The 16,047-nt window shown below is 33.9% G+C and overlaps 3 protein-coding genes across 9 annotated transcripts in view; 2 read left to right on the top strand and 1 right to left on the bottom strand.

Annotated features, from left to right (window-relative positions):
* The window catches only part of LOC118744690 (focal adhesion kinase 1), a 24,432-nt gene extending 13,315 nt beyond the window's left edge, over window positions 1-11,117 (top strand). For 3 of the 5 annotated variants that reach the window (XM_036477890.1, XM_036477887.1, XM_036477888.1), the window contains 4 exons: window positions 554-705; window positions 7,588-8,075; window positions 8,151-8,261; window positions 8,324-11,117. In XM_036477890.1, coding sequence (XP_036333783.1) covers window positions 554-705; window positions 7,588-8,075; window positions 8,151-8,261; window positions 8,324-8,825 — 1,253 coding nt within the window. In that variant the 3' untranslated portion in view covers window positions 8,826-11,117. The remainder of the gene's footprint in view (window positions 1-553; window positions 706-7,587; window positions 8,076-8,150; window positions 8,262-8,323) is intronic. The other 2 variants (XM_036477891.1, XM_036477892.1) reach the window with 2 other exon arrangements.
* Window positions 11,100-15,309, bottom strand: LOC118744695 (trifunctional enzyme subunit beta, mitochondrial). 3 transcript variants are annotated; one of them, XM_036477903.1, is made up of 7 exons: window positions 13,821-13,979; window positions 13,170-13,341; window positions 12,918-13,092; window positions 12,628-12,828; window positions 12,233-12,407; window positions 11,814-11,944; window positions 11,100-11,760 (listed from the first exon to the last, which is right to left on the bottom strand). In XM_036477903.1, exons 1-7 carry the CDS (start codon window positions 13,909-13,911, stop codon window positions 11,257-11,259), a joined length of 1,449 nt encoding a protein of 482 aa, XP_036333796.1. In that variant the 5' UTR covers window positions 13,912-13,979; the 3' UTR covers window positions 11,100-11,256. The 3 variants fall into 3 exon arrangements, with proteins under 3 accessions (XP_036333796.1, XP_036333798.1, XP_036333797.1); XM_036477905.1 differs by lacking the exon at window positions 13,821-13,979 and adding an exon at window positions 13,495-13,648; XM_036477904.1 differs by lacking the exon at window positions 13,821-13,979 and adding an exon at window positions 15,200-15,309 and having other exon boundaries at window positions 11,257-11,760.
* Window positions 14,244-15,217, top strand: LOC118744705 (elongin-C). Its single transcript, XM_036477916.1, has 2 exons — window positions 14,244-14,582; window positions 14,983-15,217. Exons 1-2 carry the CDS (start codon window positions 14,380-14,382, stop codon window positions 15,122-15,124), a joined length of 345 nt encoding a protein of 114 aa, XP_036333809.1. The 5' UTR covers window positions 14,244-14,379; the 3' UTR covers window positions 15,125-15,217.
* Window positions 15,310-16,047: the final 738 nt, after the last annotated feature.

The following is a 16,047-nucleotide window of genomic DNA, read 5'->3' as shown; positions in this document are numbered from 1 at the left end:
GGTATTTGCTAATTATATTACCTATATAAAATAAATACACATAAAATCATTTTTTAGAACTGATTTGTTGATTCCGGGCAGGGAAAGTTGTTTTTTGCATTCCTCACGCTCCGGGCACTTTTGGCACGGGTTGACACATTTTTGACACTTGTGAGAGAGTAACTTATTTTTACGCTCTAATTACCGAATCAGCCCGGAAAGCGTGTGGAACAAACCTATTTCAACCAAGGTTTTTGTTTTTGCTAACAGTTGCTCTTGCTATTTATTTGCTTATGTTGCATTGCCAACCTTTGAAATTTTACGACGAATGTAGTAAAGTGTCACTTTCGGGTTGCCGTAATTTCGGAATAATAAATTTATTTTTACCGTTAAGATAAGAAAACGAAAATACTTATAACGCACTTTAAAGTGTTAGGTCCGTTTTATAATGTAAGCAGTAAAGTAAAGCTGCCTTTTAGAAAGATAGAAGGAATGTATCTAAGCAATTTTCACTTGTAGCATGGGTCTTGCGCACTAACTTTTTAATTCAAATCTTTTCTTTTCACTTTCGTAGATACCGCACTGCAGTCATCCATAGTAAGCGAAAAGAACCAGCTGAGCCCACAAACGTACATTATTGCTCAAAATCCCGAAGTTTTAGCCAGGCTAATGATGGAAAACGAAAATCGCAGCATTAATCCAGCAGCTTATACAACACCAGCATCGGTATTTAATACATTAGCTGTAGAGATAGATGAATCTAAATCAACAAAAGTCCCAAATAGTACAGATGTGCCATTAAAAATGACCAAATTACCAGCATCCGAACTGTTGAAATTAGATCCGATTGTTAATGAGCAAAGTTTCGCGCCGCCGCTTAGCCATTCAGCTGGTGGTGCTGCAGTTAGTCAAACAACAGAATCTTTGCCCCGTACCATGCATTGTAGTTGTTTAGATATAAAATGCACTTTTCTTAAGGCCATGCGTCCCGAAAATTCAAATAGTTTACGCGGCCAAAGACCCCAAATGCAAAATAATTTTGTTTTATATAATCCACAAGCAAATATCTACGATTTTCAACGCATGCCAACAGATCCAAAGATTTCTAAATCTGAGTTGTTACGAAGATGCAACAATCCAAATTCGTATGGTAGTTTAGAAAGAAATCAAGACACTTTTGTTATTGGCGCAGTGAAGTCAATGCAATCGAAGGGTGGTAGTCTTGAACGTAACCAATCGATTTCTATTTCAAATAATTTAATGCACGATTGGGTCCAACGTAGTAGTAGTTTAGAAAGAGAAGAGAGAAGAGAATCAAATAGCTTAGAACGAAATATTTCATATCGCACATATCGTAATCAAATGAAAAGCTCGATGGAGGCGGAACCATTACAAGAAGAAATATACGATTTCGGTGGCAGCAATGTGAAATCGTGTGCCACAACAACAAGTTCGCTTAATCGTAGTCGCCCATTTGATATGATTCCACGTATGCTGCCACAACGAGATTTGTTCGGAAATTGCAAACGTCAGACCGTAAGCGAACAATTTGATGCAAAGGTCGCACCTAACTCTACCTATACTCCAATGGCACCTGGTAATAAAATCTTCACAACAAGCTATGACATGGCAAGGGGGGACTTCAATATGATGACCAAACAATGTCCCTATCCAATTAGCGAAAATTGCGAGTTGAAAATGGCAAAATATACAGATAATATTCATATCACGCAGCAAGAGGCAGCAGGTACAAGCCAGGATGTCGCACACGCGGCTGAGTGTCAATTTGGCGCACAGGTTTGAGATTGCCCTACTAAAAGCAATATGTTTGGTTTTTCGTTTTGTTGCTTACATTTTTGGCATGTACGATATTTGAAGTGGTTTCGTTGCCGGTTTGATTTTTAGCTCATTAATTAGAACGATACGTTTTTCATTTTTTACTGTGTCCTTAGCCATTAGATTTGTTTTTACATGGCACATTTTACCAATTTCTTTTTTGTAATATCAATGCCTAATTGAAATTCGGCATGAGGATATCAATATTGGCATTACCGACATGGTTATGGATATACACATGTACCACCAGACTGGGTCGCTATTTTTCTTCTTGCATTAATTCAAATTACCCACATGTTTTTTTATGATTTTTTTTCTGGCACCTAAGAGTTTAAAATTTATTTATCGTAAAAAATTTGTTTATTGTATCTCGTTTTTCATTAAAAAAACAGGTATCGTCGGCTCTTTACTAAAAGACTGTCACAACTGAGGAAATGTGTTTTTTGTGCGAATTATACAAAAGCACTTGTTATATCCCACTTCACATTACTTATTTAGAAAATTCATGTGCAACTCCTGCATGGTCGATTTGAAATGTGTCAGGCTTTTAGTAAATGAGGGATTTGACGTTTTCATGCTTATACCTTGATATTCCTTTCTGTTATATGTAGAAGAAACGATCATTTATATTTTATAAAATATAACAATTATCGTAGTAAATACTTTGAAACATTAACTTATACGCCATTTGATGCAGAATGAACAATCACCCATATTCCGATTGTCGGAACGACAGTCGTTCGTCGAAATTTGAGATTTTCATTGGCGTTATGAGGAAACCAATGACATAATCTACTACAAATTTGTATTCCTATTCTTTCGATCGAAATGAAGAAGTATTGAAACGTGTTAATATCTGTCATTAAGGTTTTTATTTACGACATAATTCAACGAACGACTGTCGATGCGAACGACTTACGACAACCAGAGCGGGGGTAAATATTTCTGTAAAAATTAACGAACAAAATTTATTATGAAAAACATTGCAAATATTAAGAAAAAACACTACGGATATATAAATAATATAAATTTTTTTTCTGTAACTTCCTGCAAATTCGTGTGATATCATATAGGTTCATGAAGTACTGGATCAGAGCTAAAGACTGCCAGAGGTCGTCTTCGGCCAAGGTGTATTAAACAAGGTGGTGTTGGGGCGACAGCTCAGTTTTTCGCCGTGGATGGCATTACGTCAGAATGATGTGTTTGTTGTAACTCACACCAATGACAGTATGGATTTGGTACAGGCCTATTCTGCTTGTTATTGAACATTTTGACACCGGAAAATTGTGTTACCAAATAATAACACCACTTCTTGTCGTTCCCACGACAGTCGGGTCTACGTAACCGGAACGACCCAGATTTATATCTGGCCAAGGACTGTCACTCCAGCAACACTCCCCAAAAAGTCTTTGGGGAATTTGTATGCTGCTACAACAACAACACCACTTCTTGTAACCGCAATTCCATGTAGAGATGGGCACGGGACTAAATTTTCAAGCCCGGCCCGGCACGAGTGCAAAATCAACTTTCAAAAACACGCACGAGCCCGCACGTTAAGAATTTTAGTGGGGCCCGGCCCGGCACGACGGGATACGTCCCAGCCCGGAAATAAAGAGCCAACTTTTATTGTATTTATACATATGCACATATTTTTAATTTTGTGTTTATGTATGTATATTTACTTAAGCGAATCAATTTTTTACATCAAAGATTTGTATAAGATATTTTCTGGGAAGCAGAAAAAGTGGAAGGTATTTTATGTACAACAGATATTTAAACAAAACTACTAAGTAGCTAATTTTTTCTATTGGTTTCCAAATATTTCTTTTTTTGCTTTTCTCTTATCAAAAGAGTTTTAATATGTACTATTTTTTTTTTGTATAAAAACGCTTGTTCTCTATCGATGGTTTATACATTTTTTTGCGACAAAATATTGTTTATGAAATTTTTTTTTCATAATGGCGGGCTCGTTTGGGCTTGAGTTTTCGACTGGCGAAGCCATTTAAGCGCTTTTGAAATTCATTGGGAAACATTGTGTTTGTTAAATTTTAATAAAGGATAAAAATTAATATTATGAATATATATTATATACACTCACTATTTGCAATGTAATACATTTTTTTCGTACATTTTTATAAAAATATGAGTTATGAATATATTATATATTTTATATAGTATAACCCAATATTTGCAATGTTTTTCGTAGTACATTTTTTTTTTGGAAATTTTTTATAGAAATATTAGGGCTGTTCAGGATATTGTGGAGATGGTCTTGGATTTGCAGCTGGAATTACATTAGCAAATTTTATGCTTGCTACCATGGCAACTGTATGCATTTTATTGATGTGAATTGACAAATGCACCGAATATGCAGATGGAAGAGCATATGCAAAAGAGCCCGAACAGCCCTGTTGTTCATTCTGCATTTGCAACACAGCCAATTTTTGGCCATGATACGGAAAATGCCACTTGGCGAGAATAGCAAAGAAAGTGGCGGTGAATGTAATAAAACAACCTGTTCCGTAGTAAAAAAAGCTCTACGATCTTGGTGTAAAAATTACGCCATCTTTGTTCGAATACAAAAGGATGTCCAGGAAATGTCCTGTCTTTTCGTCTCATAAAACGTTGGCAACAAGGAAAGTTTGACGCGATTAATTTTCTTGAATACTATTACCATTTGATGGTAAATAAACAACCAACGTATATAACCGATGAAGAGTACAGCATCCTGCGTAAGAATCTAAAATTATGCGCCAGTTCGTTGAAAATTCGAACAACAGCCACACTTAGAGTCGTTTAATGATTACTCCCGATTTGAAAAAATTCCCTCTCAGAGTCAGTTAATGATTCGTTAACGGCATTTAATGAACTTTAAAGTTAAGTAAACAAAAACCTTCTTTTTAAACTTTTTAACGAATGATTTTGAAAGTTCTTGTTTGCTTTCAATAAATTTCAATTTCGATAACGTTGTTATAACAGTGAGCAGAGCACTTTTGTGCCATTCAAGAGATCCGATTTCAATCCTCGGCAACGAATATTTTTTAATAAATTTTTTTTTTTAAGTTTTATCGCTTAAAAAATTAATATTTTTTATTTTATTTAACGTTTGGAAAATTAGCCTGTTATTGGTCTTGTTTGTCTTTTAGCAAACAATTTAATTAAATAAAAAAAAAATTGTTTTCTTTTTCAAGCAATACAATTTATACACTAAAAGAAAATTAGATCAAAAAAGCTAAAAAATTCAATACAGATAGTTTATAAAACTAAATAAGAAAAAAATAAAAAAAAAAATAAATAAAAAAGGAAAAAGAAAATTTTCCTGCCCTAGGACTCGAACTCGGATCTCTTAAATGGCACGCCAGTGCTCTGCTCACTCAGCCATTGCGTCTGCTCAGCCGGCGCGCGCAAAATGATATAAATACTTATTTTTATATTTTATTTCAAACTGAACGAAAAAAATGAGTAATGCCACAAAAATGAAGGGCCGCAACTGGGGCATACCTACATTTTTTTTATTTCATAATTTTTAACTCTGAGAGGAAACATTAATTAACAGATTTAGCGATCATTAGTTAAGTGCCCGTTAGAGCTAATTTAAGGAACGTTTCTAAGTGCGGCTGTAAATCTTTTTTTTTCACAATAATATTTGGATGCACGCATATGGTCGGCTGAGAAACTGTTTTAAGTTTGAGGATGATAAGAAAGAAGTTTATAATTCACTCGATTACCTTTTTAGGAAAAATTCCAACAGATCCTAAATTAATCATTACTGGAACGAATGCTTATCGATTTGAAATGGAATGGAAAGAAACTAGACGAAATACAAAATGTCAAGTTATTTTGGTCTTCTATTGAACTATTTTTCAATCTTCAACGTTACAATGAAGTTAAGGATGTCAAAAATTTTTCGCTAATTCCACATTTTCAACATGTTTACATCACATCAGATATCATAGTTTTGCTTTCTACTCACTATTGTGTCATATATGATATATGTATATAAAATTATTCAAGGGAAAATTTTCTTCGTTGGATAAAAGAGAATTTCGAAAATACTTTCAAATACCTTCAACGTGTACCAAAGCGTTTTCTTCCTTTCAAACCGACGGCGTCTCAATTTAATTTTGTATGGAAAAGCAAATGAAAATACAAAACGAAACTAAACAAGTAAAGAAGAGAAAACTCAACGCAAAGAAACGTTCAACGAAATACGATAATAAAAGATCCCAAGATCCTGGGTGTCATCTCATTTTAGCTGGAATTAAAAATAATGTTCCTGTTAAAATAAAAAAATGGATATTATTAAAACCTTTCTGGTTTCCATTCGCGGAAGTCAAAACTACAACGATATACGAAAAATTTCACCATAAAGACACAATTGTCTTCAAATTCGTCAAACTTTTGAGAATATTGTACACATTAGCTTCAGATACTAGAATAAAAACAAAAAATTTTCTCTCAAAGGAAGGTGGCTCTTCTCAAATTGAAAAAATAACAAACAAATTTAACAAAACCAAAACAAAGAAGAGAAAACACTAATCTGTATCGGGTCGACAGAGATTGCTGCGAATTCCCCAATACGAGGATAACGGCGTATGCCTAATCGTCTACTTCTTATAAATTTAAGAGATCGTAAAGCAGATATTATAGTGGTGAACGAGTTCAGGACTACAAAACTGCACCAATTGTTTCAATATCAACCTGACGTTCAAATCGCCGCACAGGTACCAGTTTTGTCCCAATTGCCGTACTTGTTGGAATCGTGATGTCAATGCTGGGAAAAATATACTATCCCAAAAGATAATTTAGGTCGTCCTTTTTAAGTGCAGCCCTTCCAAAAGACCTACCCAAGAAAGGTTGAAAAATATGATTGCTTGCATGGCTACTAGATGGTCTTTCTATTTACAATTTACGTGAATGCTTAAATTTATATTATTTAACATTACAAATAAATTTAAATATGCATTTTAGATTGCAACAAAACATATTTTATATGAACATCAAATAAATACCTTAAAGAAGTATGATTTTTTGGAATTCAAGAAGCAGCTCTCCAAAAGTCCTTCTGAAATACGTCCCTACAAAAGCCCTTCTGGAAGGCTTTCTATGGTTGCGAAAATAGAAGGTCTTCAATTTGTGCCACTCCATACAAAAAACGAAGGAGAAAAGTATGTAGGGTGGAAGGCCTCATGACTCTCAAGAAGTCCATTTGGAAGGTCTTTTAGCGCCTGAAATTATCTACTGGGATAGCTTGGAGAGTGTATCATCAATCAAGAAGAAAATCACGAGAATTTTGCAAATAAGATGGCATTATTTTTTATATGACGAAAACCATGGGGAAGTAGTTAGAGCGAGAGGAAAGATTTCGACACTGCCTAATTTGAAAAATAGCGTTTAAAATTTGACTTTAAGGCAGCCGGATGTTAGAAAATAAAGCGAGAAAGCTGTTTTATTACTTCACCTGTTTATTGCGCCATGACGAAAACTATGTACATCTGACTGTAATTATTATATTTTACAATAAAAGCAGTTTAACTCTTACTCCATTGTTGCTTGAAGGCATAGGAAAGTTATAGGAGAAACATCCAAGATAAAATGCTATGAGTTACTTTAATTCCAATCATGTGCCAGAGTGTTCATTTTATATTATGTTATTGTATCCTATATACGTATATATTTTATATATGTTTATATATACATATAATATATTTTATACATTATTATTTATTATTATTTATATTTTATACATTATTACGCTTATACATTATATAGAAGAAACGCCTCAGCCTAACGTCAAATTCGGATATAAATGATACGAGCTATTTTAATTGCAATCATGGCCCATCAAGTTTACCAGAGTGTTCACCAAGTATTAGTAATACCCTAGGCACTTCACGTCCCCACACCCCAGATTCCAAGCTTAACACCTTGAAGAATAGTACATCCTCCATAGAAAATTCGACATGTAGTAATTTAAATGATACAACAAGTGATTCAAGGCCAAAAAATCAAGTAGCATCTTCCAAGCTAACTGGTGTTGGTAGCAGCAATAAACCACGTGTGGTAGTCGATCGCAGCAATGATGAAGTCTACATAGCTACCACGAATGTGGTGAAGGCAATAATGACACTTTCACAAGATGTTGAAAAATCAAATGCCAATAACTATTTATATTTGGTAAGGAATGTTGGAATTGAGTTGCGTACCTTGTTGGCATCGGTAGATAGGCTGTCACAGGTTTTTCCAACGCAAGCGCATAGGTGCGTTGTAAAGTAGTAGTAGGGGTACTAGTTAAGTTGAATAACAGAAGATTTTTTATTTATTTTTTGTTATAGGGAGGTTGAAATGGCACATAAAGTGCTATCGAAGGACATGCAGGATTTGGTGGCAACAATGCGACTTGCACAACAATACAGTGATACCACCCTCGATAGTGAATACAGACGGTAACTAAGCTTATAGTAGACAACTTTGCAATTTCATAGACTTTGATTATTAATATTTCCAGGAATATGCTATCTTCAGCACATATACTAGCCATGGATGCGAAAAACTTATACGATGTAGTGGATTCCATACGTAGGCGACATGGCATCTTTCTACCACCACCTACGCCATTGCAAGAACGAGCTCGTTCAAATCCACTAACCTCTTCGTTGGGCGAATCTACTACGAATGTAGTAACGAAATCAATCGAGCATACTGACTTAACGAATGAGGAGCCAAATGTAACTTTGACCGAAGATGGCTATCAAGTAATGTCCAATAGTAAATTTCAGAATTTTAACAATTTAGTAATCGAAAAAGACAACAAATCGGATGTAGAACTTACACAGCAACAACAACAACCGAACATTGCGAGCCTACACTTGGCAAGCCACATAAATAACGACGGAATTGTGAGAAGGTCCAACCTCGCATTTGAGCATATTATGCATAACACGAATGAACAACTACAAATTGTAGAACATACAGATTGTTCAGAATACGATCATTTATATTCGAACTAATTTACATACATGCTATGTATGTATATGTACATATATGTAATCTCTACAAAAAAGAAAAACAATTTATATACAATATTTATAATTTTTTAGCGAAACAAAAATTTTCATTTAACTATTACTTTTTAAGAGAAGTGAAAAAAGATAAAAATATAACAATATTGAATATTTTGCATTCAAACGCACTCACTAATTTATATTTTTAAAATTTACATACTGAAGAAGTTTTCATTAATAATTTGTCTAAGGGCTACATACAGTCAATCAATAAAGTTTAGGTACAGTGATTTTTTTGCAGTACGGGCAACTGTTTTTTTTATTATTTTTTATTTTATTTTTTTTTTTGCAAATTTTTTATAAAAATTTTGCTAATTCTACGACCAAGACCCCAAAAATCCGAGCTCCAAACCTTATGCAGAATTAAAGAAAACTGCAAATTTTCATCAAAATATAAAAATTTCAAACGAGTAATTAAAACGTGCAGTATTTTAATGAACATTTGCAGAATTTTCTTTAATTTTGCACAAAGTTTGGAGCTCTGATTTTTGGGCTTTATGTTGTAGAATTAACCATATTTTTATAAAAGAAATTTGCGAAAAATAAAATAGTTAAAAAACAGTTGCCCGTATCGCAAAAATATGGCTGCATCTAAATTTTATTGATTAACTGTACATATTTATTCATTAACAATTTGCTGTGACTACAAAATTTCAATGTAAACTTGATAAGGTTAACTTTCGCTTTGTTTCTGTTTATTTTTATTATTTCGAATTTAAGTTGCTTCGACGTGAATTTGCCGAAAGTATTTTAGTTACATTATTTATTTTTTTTTAATTATTTAATTTAATTTAATACATTTGTTCGGTTATTTGCTAAAATAAAATTTTTCGTAAGCTTGACTTATTCCATTTCCTATCGTACCATGCAGAGCTTTACACATGTATTTTTTCTAATTTCAATGGACGCTCTACCACACACAAACATTAGTTACTCACATGAAGGGACACGAATTTCGATACGATACGATACCATATCGATATTTTTGCCATTCGATACCGATACTTTTTACTCGATGATTTTCAAACGATATTTTTTGGAATCGAGTGCCTGATCCTTGGTACCGTATCGAATCATAAATGTACATTACAAAGTTAATGTGATTAATAATATAAAATGAAAAGTTTAATAACTCTAGGAATTGGGCAAGCTTATTTGTATAAAAAAATTTGTATAATTGTAGTAATATTGGAAATGTTTAAGGTTAATTTTTCAAGTTCAAAAATGTAAAAGTCTGTTCTGATTTTTTATATCAGCCGAAGAATCTGACGTGACGTTACGTTACTTAAATTTCCATTGAAACTTTTTTTGTTAATATTGTTTTTAAACTAATCTTTAGCGCAAATAAAACATGAATTTTTATGTCTAATATATTTTTTATTTTGACTTCAGCACTACCGAGCGGTTTCATGTTTTGCAAATCTATGCTATGTCTATACTTTCGAATCTATATGTAAAGCAATATGGATATAGTTGCGCTTTAAAGAACACAAATATGTACTAACTTAGGTTGGCATGTGGCGGGATTTCAACCCGCGCCTTCGGTGATGTCATTTATCATAAGCACTACATAAGCAAACACTTATTAAAGTTCAGAGTATTCTTTCTTTATTAGAAAATGAGATCAATATTCAGATTTGATTTTGTGTCGAGTCTTTTTATCCCGGTATTACATTATTATCCCGGATATTTTTACAGCCATACTTTAAAGGAGTAATATATCGGAAAAAAAGGTTTTTTCTTAACAGCGGTCGCCCCTCGGCAGGCAATGGCAAACCTGCGAGTGTATTTCCGCCCCGAAAAACAACATCTCATTAAAATACAATCGCCGTTCGAAGTCGGCATAAAACTGTAGGTCCCTCCTCTTTGTGTGAAAACATCAAGGCGGAGGAGAAGCTCGGCCAAACACTAACATATGTGTAATTATTATTATTAATATATATCGTGTCCCTACTCACAATTTCATATAAAAAGCTTAACTACTAAACTCTACTCTTTGTTTGCAAACATTTTTAGTTGAATTTCGATTTGAATTTTTTAGTTTTCATATTTAATTTTATATTTCGTTTTTTTCTAATTCAAGCGATTGAAAGCAGTTCTAAAATATATGAGGCACAAAAGTAAGTGCGTTAACGAAAAATTACAATAAAAACAATAACAAACATGAGTTCGAGCTAATTCCAAATGTATTAAAATAAGTAAATAAAATACGAGTCATAATAATGGTTTACAAATGTATGTGCTTGTGAGTTTATTTTATATGTAAATGCTGGTACAATAATTCTTCAAACATGTTTATCTCTTTTAAAAATAAGTTTCGCACAGATTCATAATTCAGAAATTTTAATTCAATATAACACTTTACTACTTAGCTTAGTTAATCTGCAGTAGCACCGGGATATCTCTCCAACAGCATGGCGACACCTTGACCACCAGCGGCACATGCAGCTATGATACCCAGTTGTCCATCTTCACGTACTAAACGATTTGCTGTGTGCATACACAATCGCACACCGGTGGCCGCAAATGGATGTCCAATCGACAGTGAACCACCCCAGCTATTCCATTTACTCAAATCGGGCGAACCAAATTTTTCACCAAGGCCCATTTGGTTTTGGCAGAACCAATCAGAGTCCAGCGCCTTAAGATTCGCGAGAATTTGACCGGCAAAAGCTTCATGAATTTCCCATGTATCGATATCTTTGAGAGTGAGGCCAGTCTTTTTTAAGAGCTTTGGTATAGCATAGGCAGGACTTAAAAGTAATTGATCAATTGGATCTTGCGATACATACAAGAAATCGCGCAAATAAGCTTTAGGCCGGAGGCCAAGCTTTTTCGCAGTCTCTTCCTTCATTATTACACAGGCAGAGGCACCATCAGTCTAGAAAGAAATTATCAATAAAGCAAGTATGATTAAAATAAAACATAGCCTACCAAGAATGAAGCGTTGGCTGCAGTGATGGTTCCAAACGGCTTAATAAATGCTGGTTTCAGTTTACCTAAACTCTCGGGCGTTGAAACACGAATACCGTTATCTTTTTCAATAAAATTTTTTACGCCAGGCACTATTGGAAATATATAATAAAAAGCAAGAAATAATAGAAAACATTCTCGAAACATGATGTTACATTGATATGTAATAATAATTTACAGAGTAATTTTTACAAAGAAAGGTCTTCAGTTGCGAATTTCCTTTTCTAATAAGAACTTTAATTAACTCTTTAATGTAGATTTGGTTTTAAATTTTAAAAGAATTTCAGTGAGTAGCCTTTCGGCTTAACTTTGAACGAAAACGGGTCCAGGGCATTTATATATTATTAAGGTAAAAAGATTAAAATCAGTCTTATACAAACCTTTGACAGGAACTACATCAGTGAAATATCCTTTATCTTGTGCTTGTTTAGCTAAAGTGTGTGAACGCAATGCGTATTCGTCTTGCTCTTCTCGGGAGACCTTAAAAGCTGCTGCCAAGCGGTCCGCAGAGTGACCCATAGTTTCTCCTGAAGAAAATTCTGCAACAGCTGGCAACTGCATTGAGATAAAAAATTAATTTTAAAAAAATATGGTTAACTTCTTTTAGGTACTTTTCGCTAACCGACTTTAAAGCAAAAACCGAGGTTTTTGGTTATTGATCGTAGCGCTTTGGACAAAGAAAAGTTTCGGATTCTACTATCCCAGGAAGTAATTTCGAATTGGCTTAACCAAAAAAATTAATTATGGTACATACATATCTTTCAGAATATCATACCTCGGGAATAAAGAAATCTGGACGTAAAGTGGCCAGTAAACTCAATTTCTGGAGAGGTGTTTTTGCTTTATTAGCTCTAAGCAATAGACTACGCATCTTACGCGAATGCCGAATGGGAACGTCAGACATAAATTCCGCACCACCAGCAACGATAACATCATAAGTGTTTGTCGCCAACAATCCAATACCTGTTGTTATAGCCTGCGTATATATGCATATGTAGGTAAATTAGTATGCACGTATGTAGTATGTAAGTGCAACAAGTAATATTGCAACTTTCGTATAATTACCACGTTTGAGCTAATACAGGCCATTGTGACGGTGTGCGCTGGTGTCTTGTCGCTAAAACCTGCACATAATGCTGCCTCGCGGGCTATATTCGAAGTTTTCACTTCTTGGATAACTGTGCCATAAACAATATAATCAACAACTTCTTTGCTTAGATTTGTTTTGTCAAGTAGATTGCTGCAATTGTTAAAATAATATGCCGAATTTTGGCTTAATGTTAGTCTGGAAATATGGATTATCAGTTAAGTACTAACATTAAGGCAAGGCGGGCCAAATCATGGGGCATCAATTTGGAATAGTCGGAGAAGGATGTTAAGAACGGTGTACGAACTCCATCAACCAAGACGATGTTTTGTTCAAAACTTCTCTTAAAGGACTTAGTTTCTTTGTTTAAAGCTCTTGAAGTACAGATATCTCGCTTATAGGCTGAAAACGTAAAAAAATGTAGTGTGTTAATTTACCTACTTATTTTTAAGATTCAACTGCTGTATGTATATGCATTTGTTTAGCGTCTCGTCATCTCAAAATAAAAGCGTTTTTATAACAAAAAAAATATTTTTTTTTTTCGCCTGAGTTCACCATTATTATCTCTGTTCCAGGTACTTTACGTTTTGCAGGTTTTACAGGATTTACAAGAAAAGCTGTTTTCGCCATTATAAACCTTATGGAAGATGGCGTCCGGGAACAGCTTCCTGTGAAAACCTGCAAATCTCGAAGCAACTGGAACAGACTTAATGCAACAGGTTCCTGTAGTATTTAGTTCCAGGGGGATAAACGGGGCACTGCGATATGCCGCAAGTATTTAATCTTTAAAAGTCTACGAAATTTGAACTTTGCACCGCATCAATTTAGTAAACGCTATTTGTTAACCTCAAGATAAGCCAAGGCCGAAATGCTTTGCTTACCAAATTTCGGTGAAGAGGTTGCTAAACCTAAAGTAAAAGTATTGGAAAAAACTTTCCCCTGTTTTAACACTGCCAGTAATGACGACTGCATTTTCTGATTAAAAAAACTCGACTTATATCAAATGCAAAAAATAGAAATTAAAAAATATACATGCGGAACGTGCGAACGAGAATTTAATAGTTTTATTGGCCTGACATAGGGTGACTGAATTCTTGGTATTTAATCATACTTAAATTGTGACGCTTTGTTGGTATAAAAATTATTGTAGAACTTATTTAATATATATATATTGGTAAAAAAATTATTGTAGAACTTATTTAATACTTAAAAACTTATTTAATATTATAAATTCGTAATAAACGATTTGTTAAGGTTTTAGATAATACGAAATCTTTAGTATTTACAACACCCTATTATTGTTCCACATATACCTAGTCACTAACAATGTTGTTAATTTTGTGCGACTTCTATACGAAAAATATACATAATTAGCAGATTCGATCTGTAGACAAAATTTATAATTTCAGAGATATTAATCACATATAAGAAGAATTAACAATGGAGGAACAAAGGAGCGACAAAATCTACGGAGGATGTGAAGGTCCTGATGCCATGTATGTTAAGTTAATATCATCAGACGGGCAGGAATTTATTGTTAAACGGGAACATGCTCTGACCTCTGGCACCATAAAAGCAATGCTTTCGGGTCCTGGACAGTTTGCAGAAAACGAAGCAAATGAAGTGCACTTTAGAGAAATTCCGTAAGTAAAAAAGGCGCTTATCAGCTTACTACGCTACAGGGCGAAATAAAATTACTACACCTAATTCCATGGTGTGTCCTGTGCGGTAAGTCGATATGACTCAGTGCCCATTGGGCTATCTTTATTTTTTTTTTTACGGAATAAAAACAAATACACATATACCCTCGTATGTATATATATATAAACGTATTCGGCCACTGAAACTATAATCATAAGCTTTTAAACATAGCGCACAAGAAGATTAAGTTACAAACAAATTCACCGTTTTCTGCTGAATTTGGCAGTTCTAGCACCTAAAAAAAATAATCCCTAAAAAGTTTACATAATTGATATGATGAAATCAAATGTATTATTTTCTAGCCAGTATATTCTATATCCTGAATTTATTTTATTTTTTCAGATCTCACGTTCTTCAAAAGGTTTGCATGTACTTCACATATAAAGTACGATATACCAATAGTTCCACCGAAATTCCTGAGTTCCCCATTGCTCCTGAAATTGCGCTGGAGTTGTTAATGGCAGCTAATTTCTTAGATTGTTGAACAATTAATTCGAAATACGTTTAAATATTTTTATAATTAACTTCTTATGTGTGAAAAAATTGAGGAAATACATACATTTTGTCTGAGAAGAAATAAAGTGCATTAATTGTCCGTTAGGGAAAATAGATGTTTGTAAATGGAGCATACGACACAGGTGGAAGTGATTTCGACAGTTCACTTTCAAACGGCGACGAAATGTCGAACATAAAAATCGTATTGAAATAATAATATTTCAACTTTTTTACACTAGTCAGCTTAAGTTGTCATTTCTATGAACCAAAAACACAAGAGCACGCAAAAAGAAGAGTAGCCAGTTATAATCGCATTTAGGAAAAAAGTAGAGCGATTTTGACGTTAGCCGTTTGTTTACATTTGTTCGTTGTTTGCAATTAGGTGCTGGCTTTTTCTGCTATTTTCATTTTCGCTTTTGACAACGTGTGTGCACACAAGGTTAAGAATAATTTAACACAACGACATGATTTATAAAAAAATTTGCATAAGAAATTTGATTATTCATGCGTTCAACAATTACGCGGTTTTCTTCGTTGCTTCGTTGTTTACTTCTTGCAACAAAGATTGCGTCTAGGTTTCAACACCTAGAAAATAACTTTTTTTCATTACTTCTTGCGTGATCTTGAGTCTTTCTTTCATGGTCATTTCTACCTTGTTGAATATAGTATCTTGGACATTATGTACATACAAGCATACATATACGAGTACATATGTATGGCTATGTACGCCAATTTTAACAAAACGCTATATTGCATTATTTATAGTAATTTTTACATATCGTCGTTTAAAGTACAAAACGAGTATCGCGGTTCTGCAAGCCCTACAGAAAAGGACTTTTTTCTGACCTCTTCACTAACACACTAAAATATACACCAATGCACAGAAACACGGTGCAGCGAACATCATTCTTG

Source organism: Rhagoletis pomonella, unplaced genomic scaffold, assembly GCF_013731165.1.
Source record: "Rhagoletis pomonella isolate Grant_MI unplaced genomic scaffold, Rhpom_1.0 Rhpom_scaffold_00008, whole genome shotgun sequence".
Taxonomy (NCBI): Eukaryota; Metazoa; Arthropoda; class Insecta; order Diptera; family Tephritidae; genus Rhagoletis; species Rhagoletis pomonella.
This window is presented reverse-complemented; position numbering and strand designations above follow the sequence as displayed.

Coding starts and splice junctions, on each gene's coding strand:
- LOC118744695 (XM_036477903.1), bottom strand. CDS start 13,911: ATGCAGTCGTCATTACTGGCAGTGTTAAAACAGGGGAAAGTTTTTTCC. Junction 13,093..13,169: donor TTGGCCCGCCTTGCCTTAAT/GTTAGTACTTAA, acceptor TAACAATTGCAG/CAATCTACTTGACAAAACAA. Junction 12,829..12,917: donor CCTGTATTAGCTCAAACGTG/GTAATTATACGA, acceptor ATATATACGCAG/GCTATAACAACAGGTATTGG.
- LOC118744705 (XM_036477916.1), top strand. CDS start 14,380: ATGGAGGAACAAAGGAGCGACAAAATCTACGGAGGATGTGAAGGTCCT. Junction 14,583..14,982: donor GTGCACTTTAGAGAAATTCC/GTAAGTAAAAAA, acceptor TTATTTTTTCAG/ATCTCACGTTCTTCAAAAGG.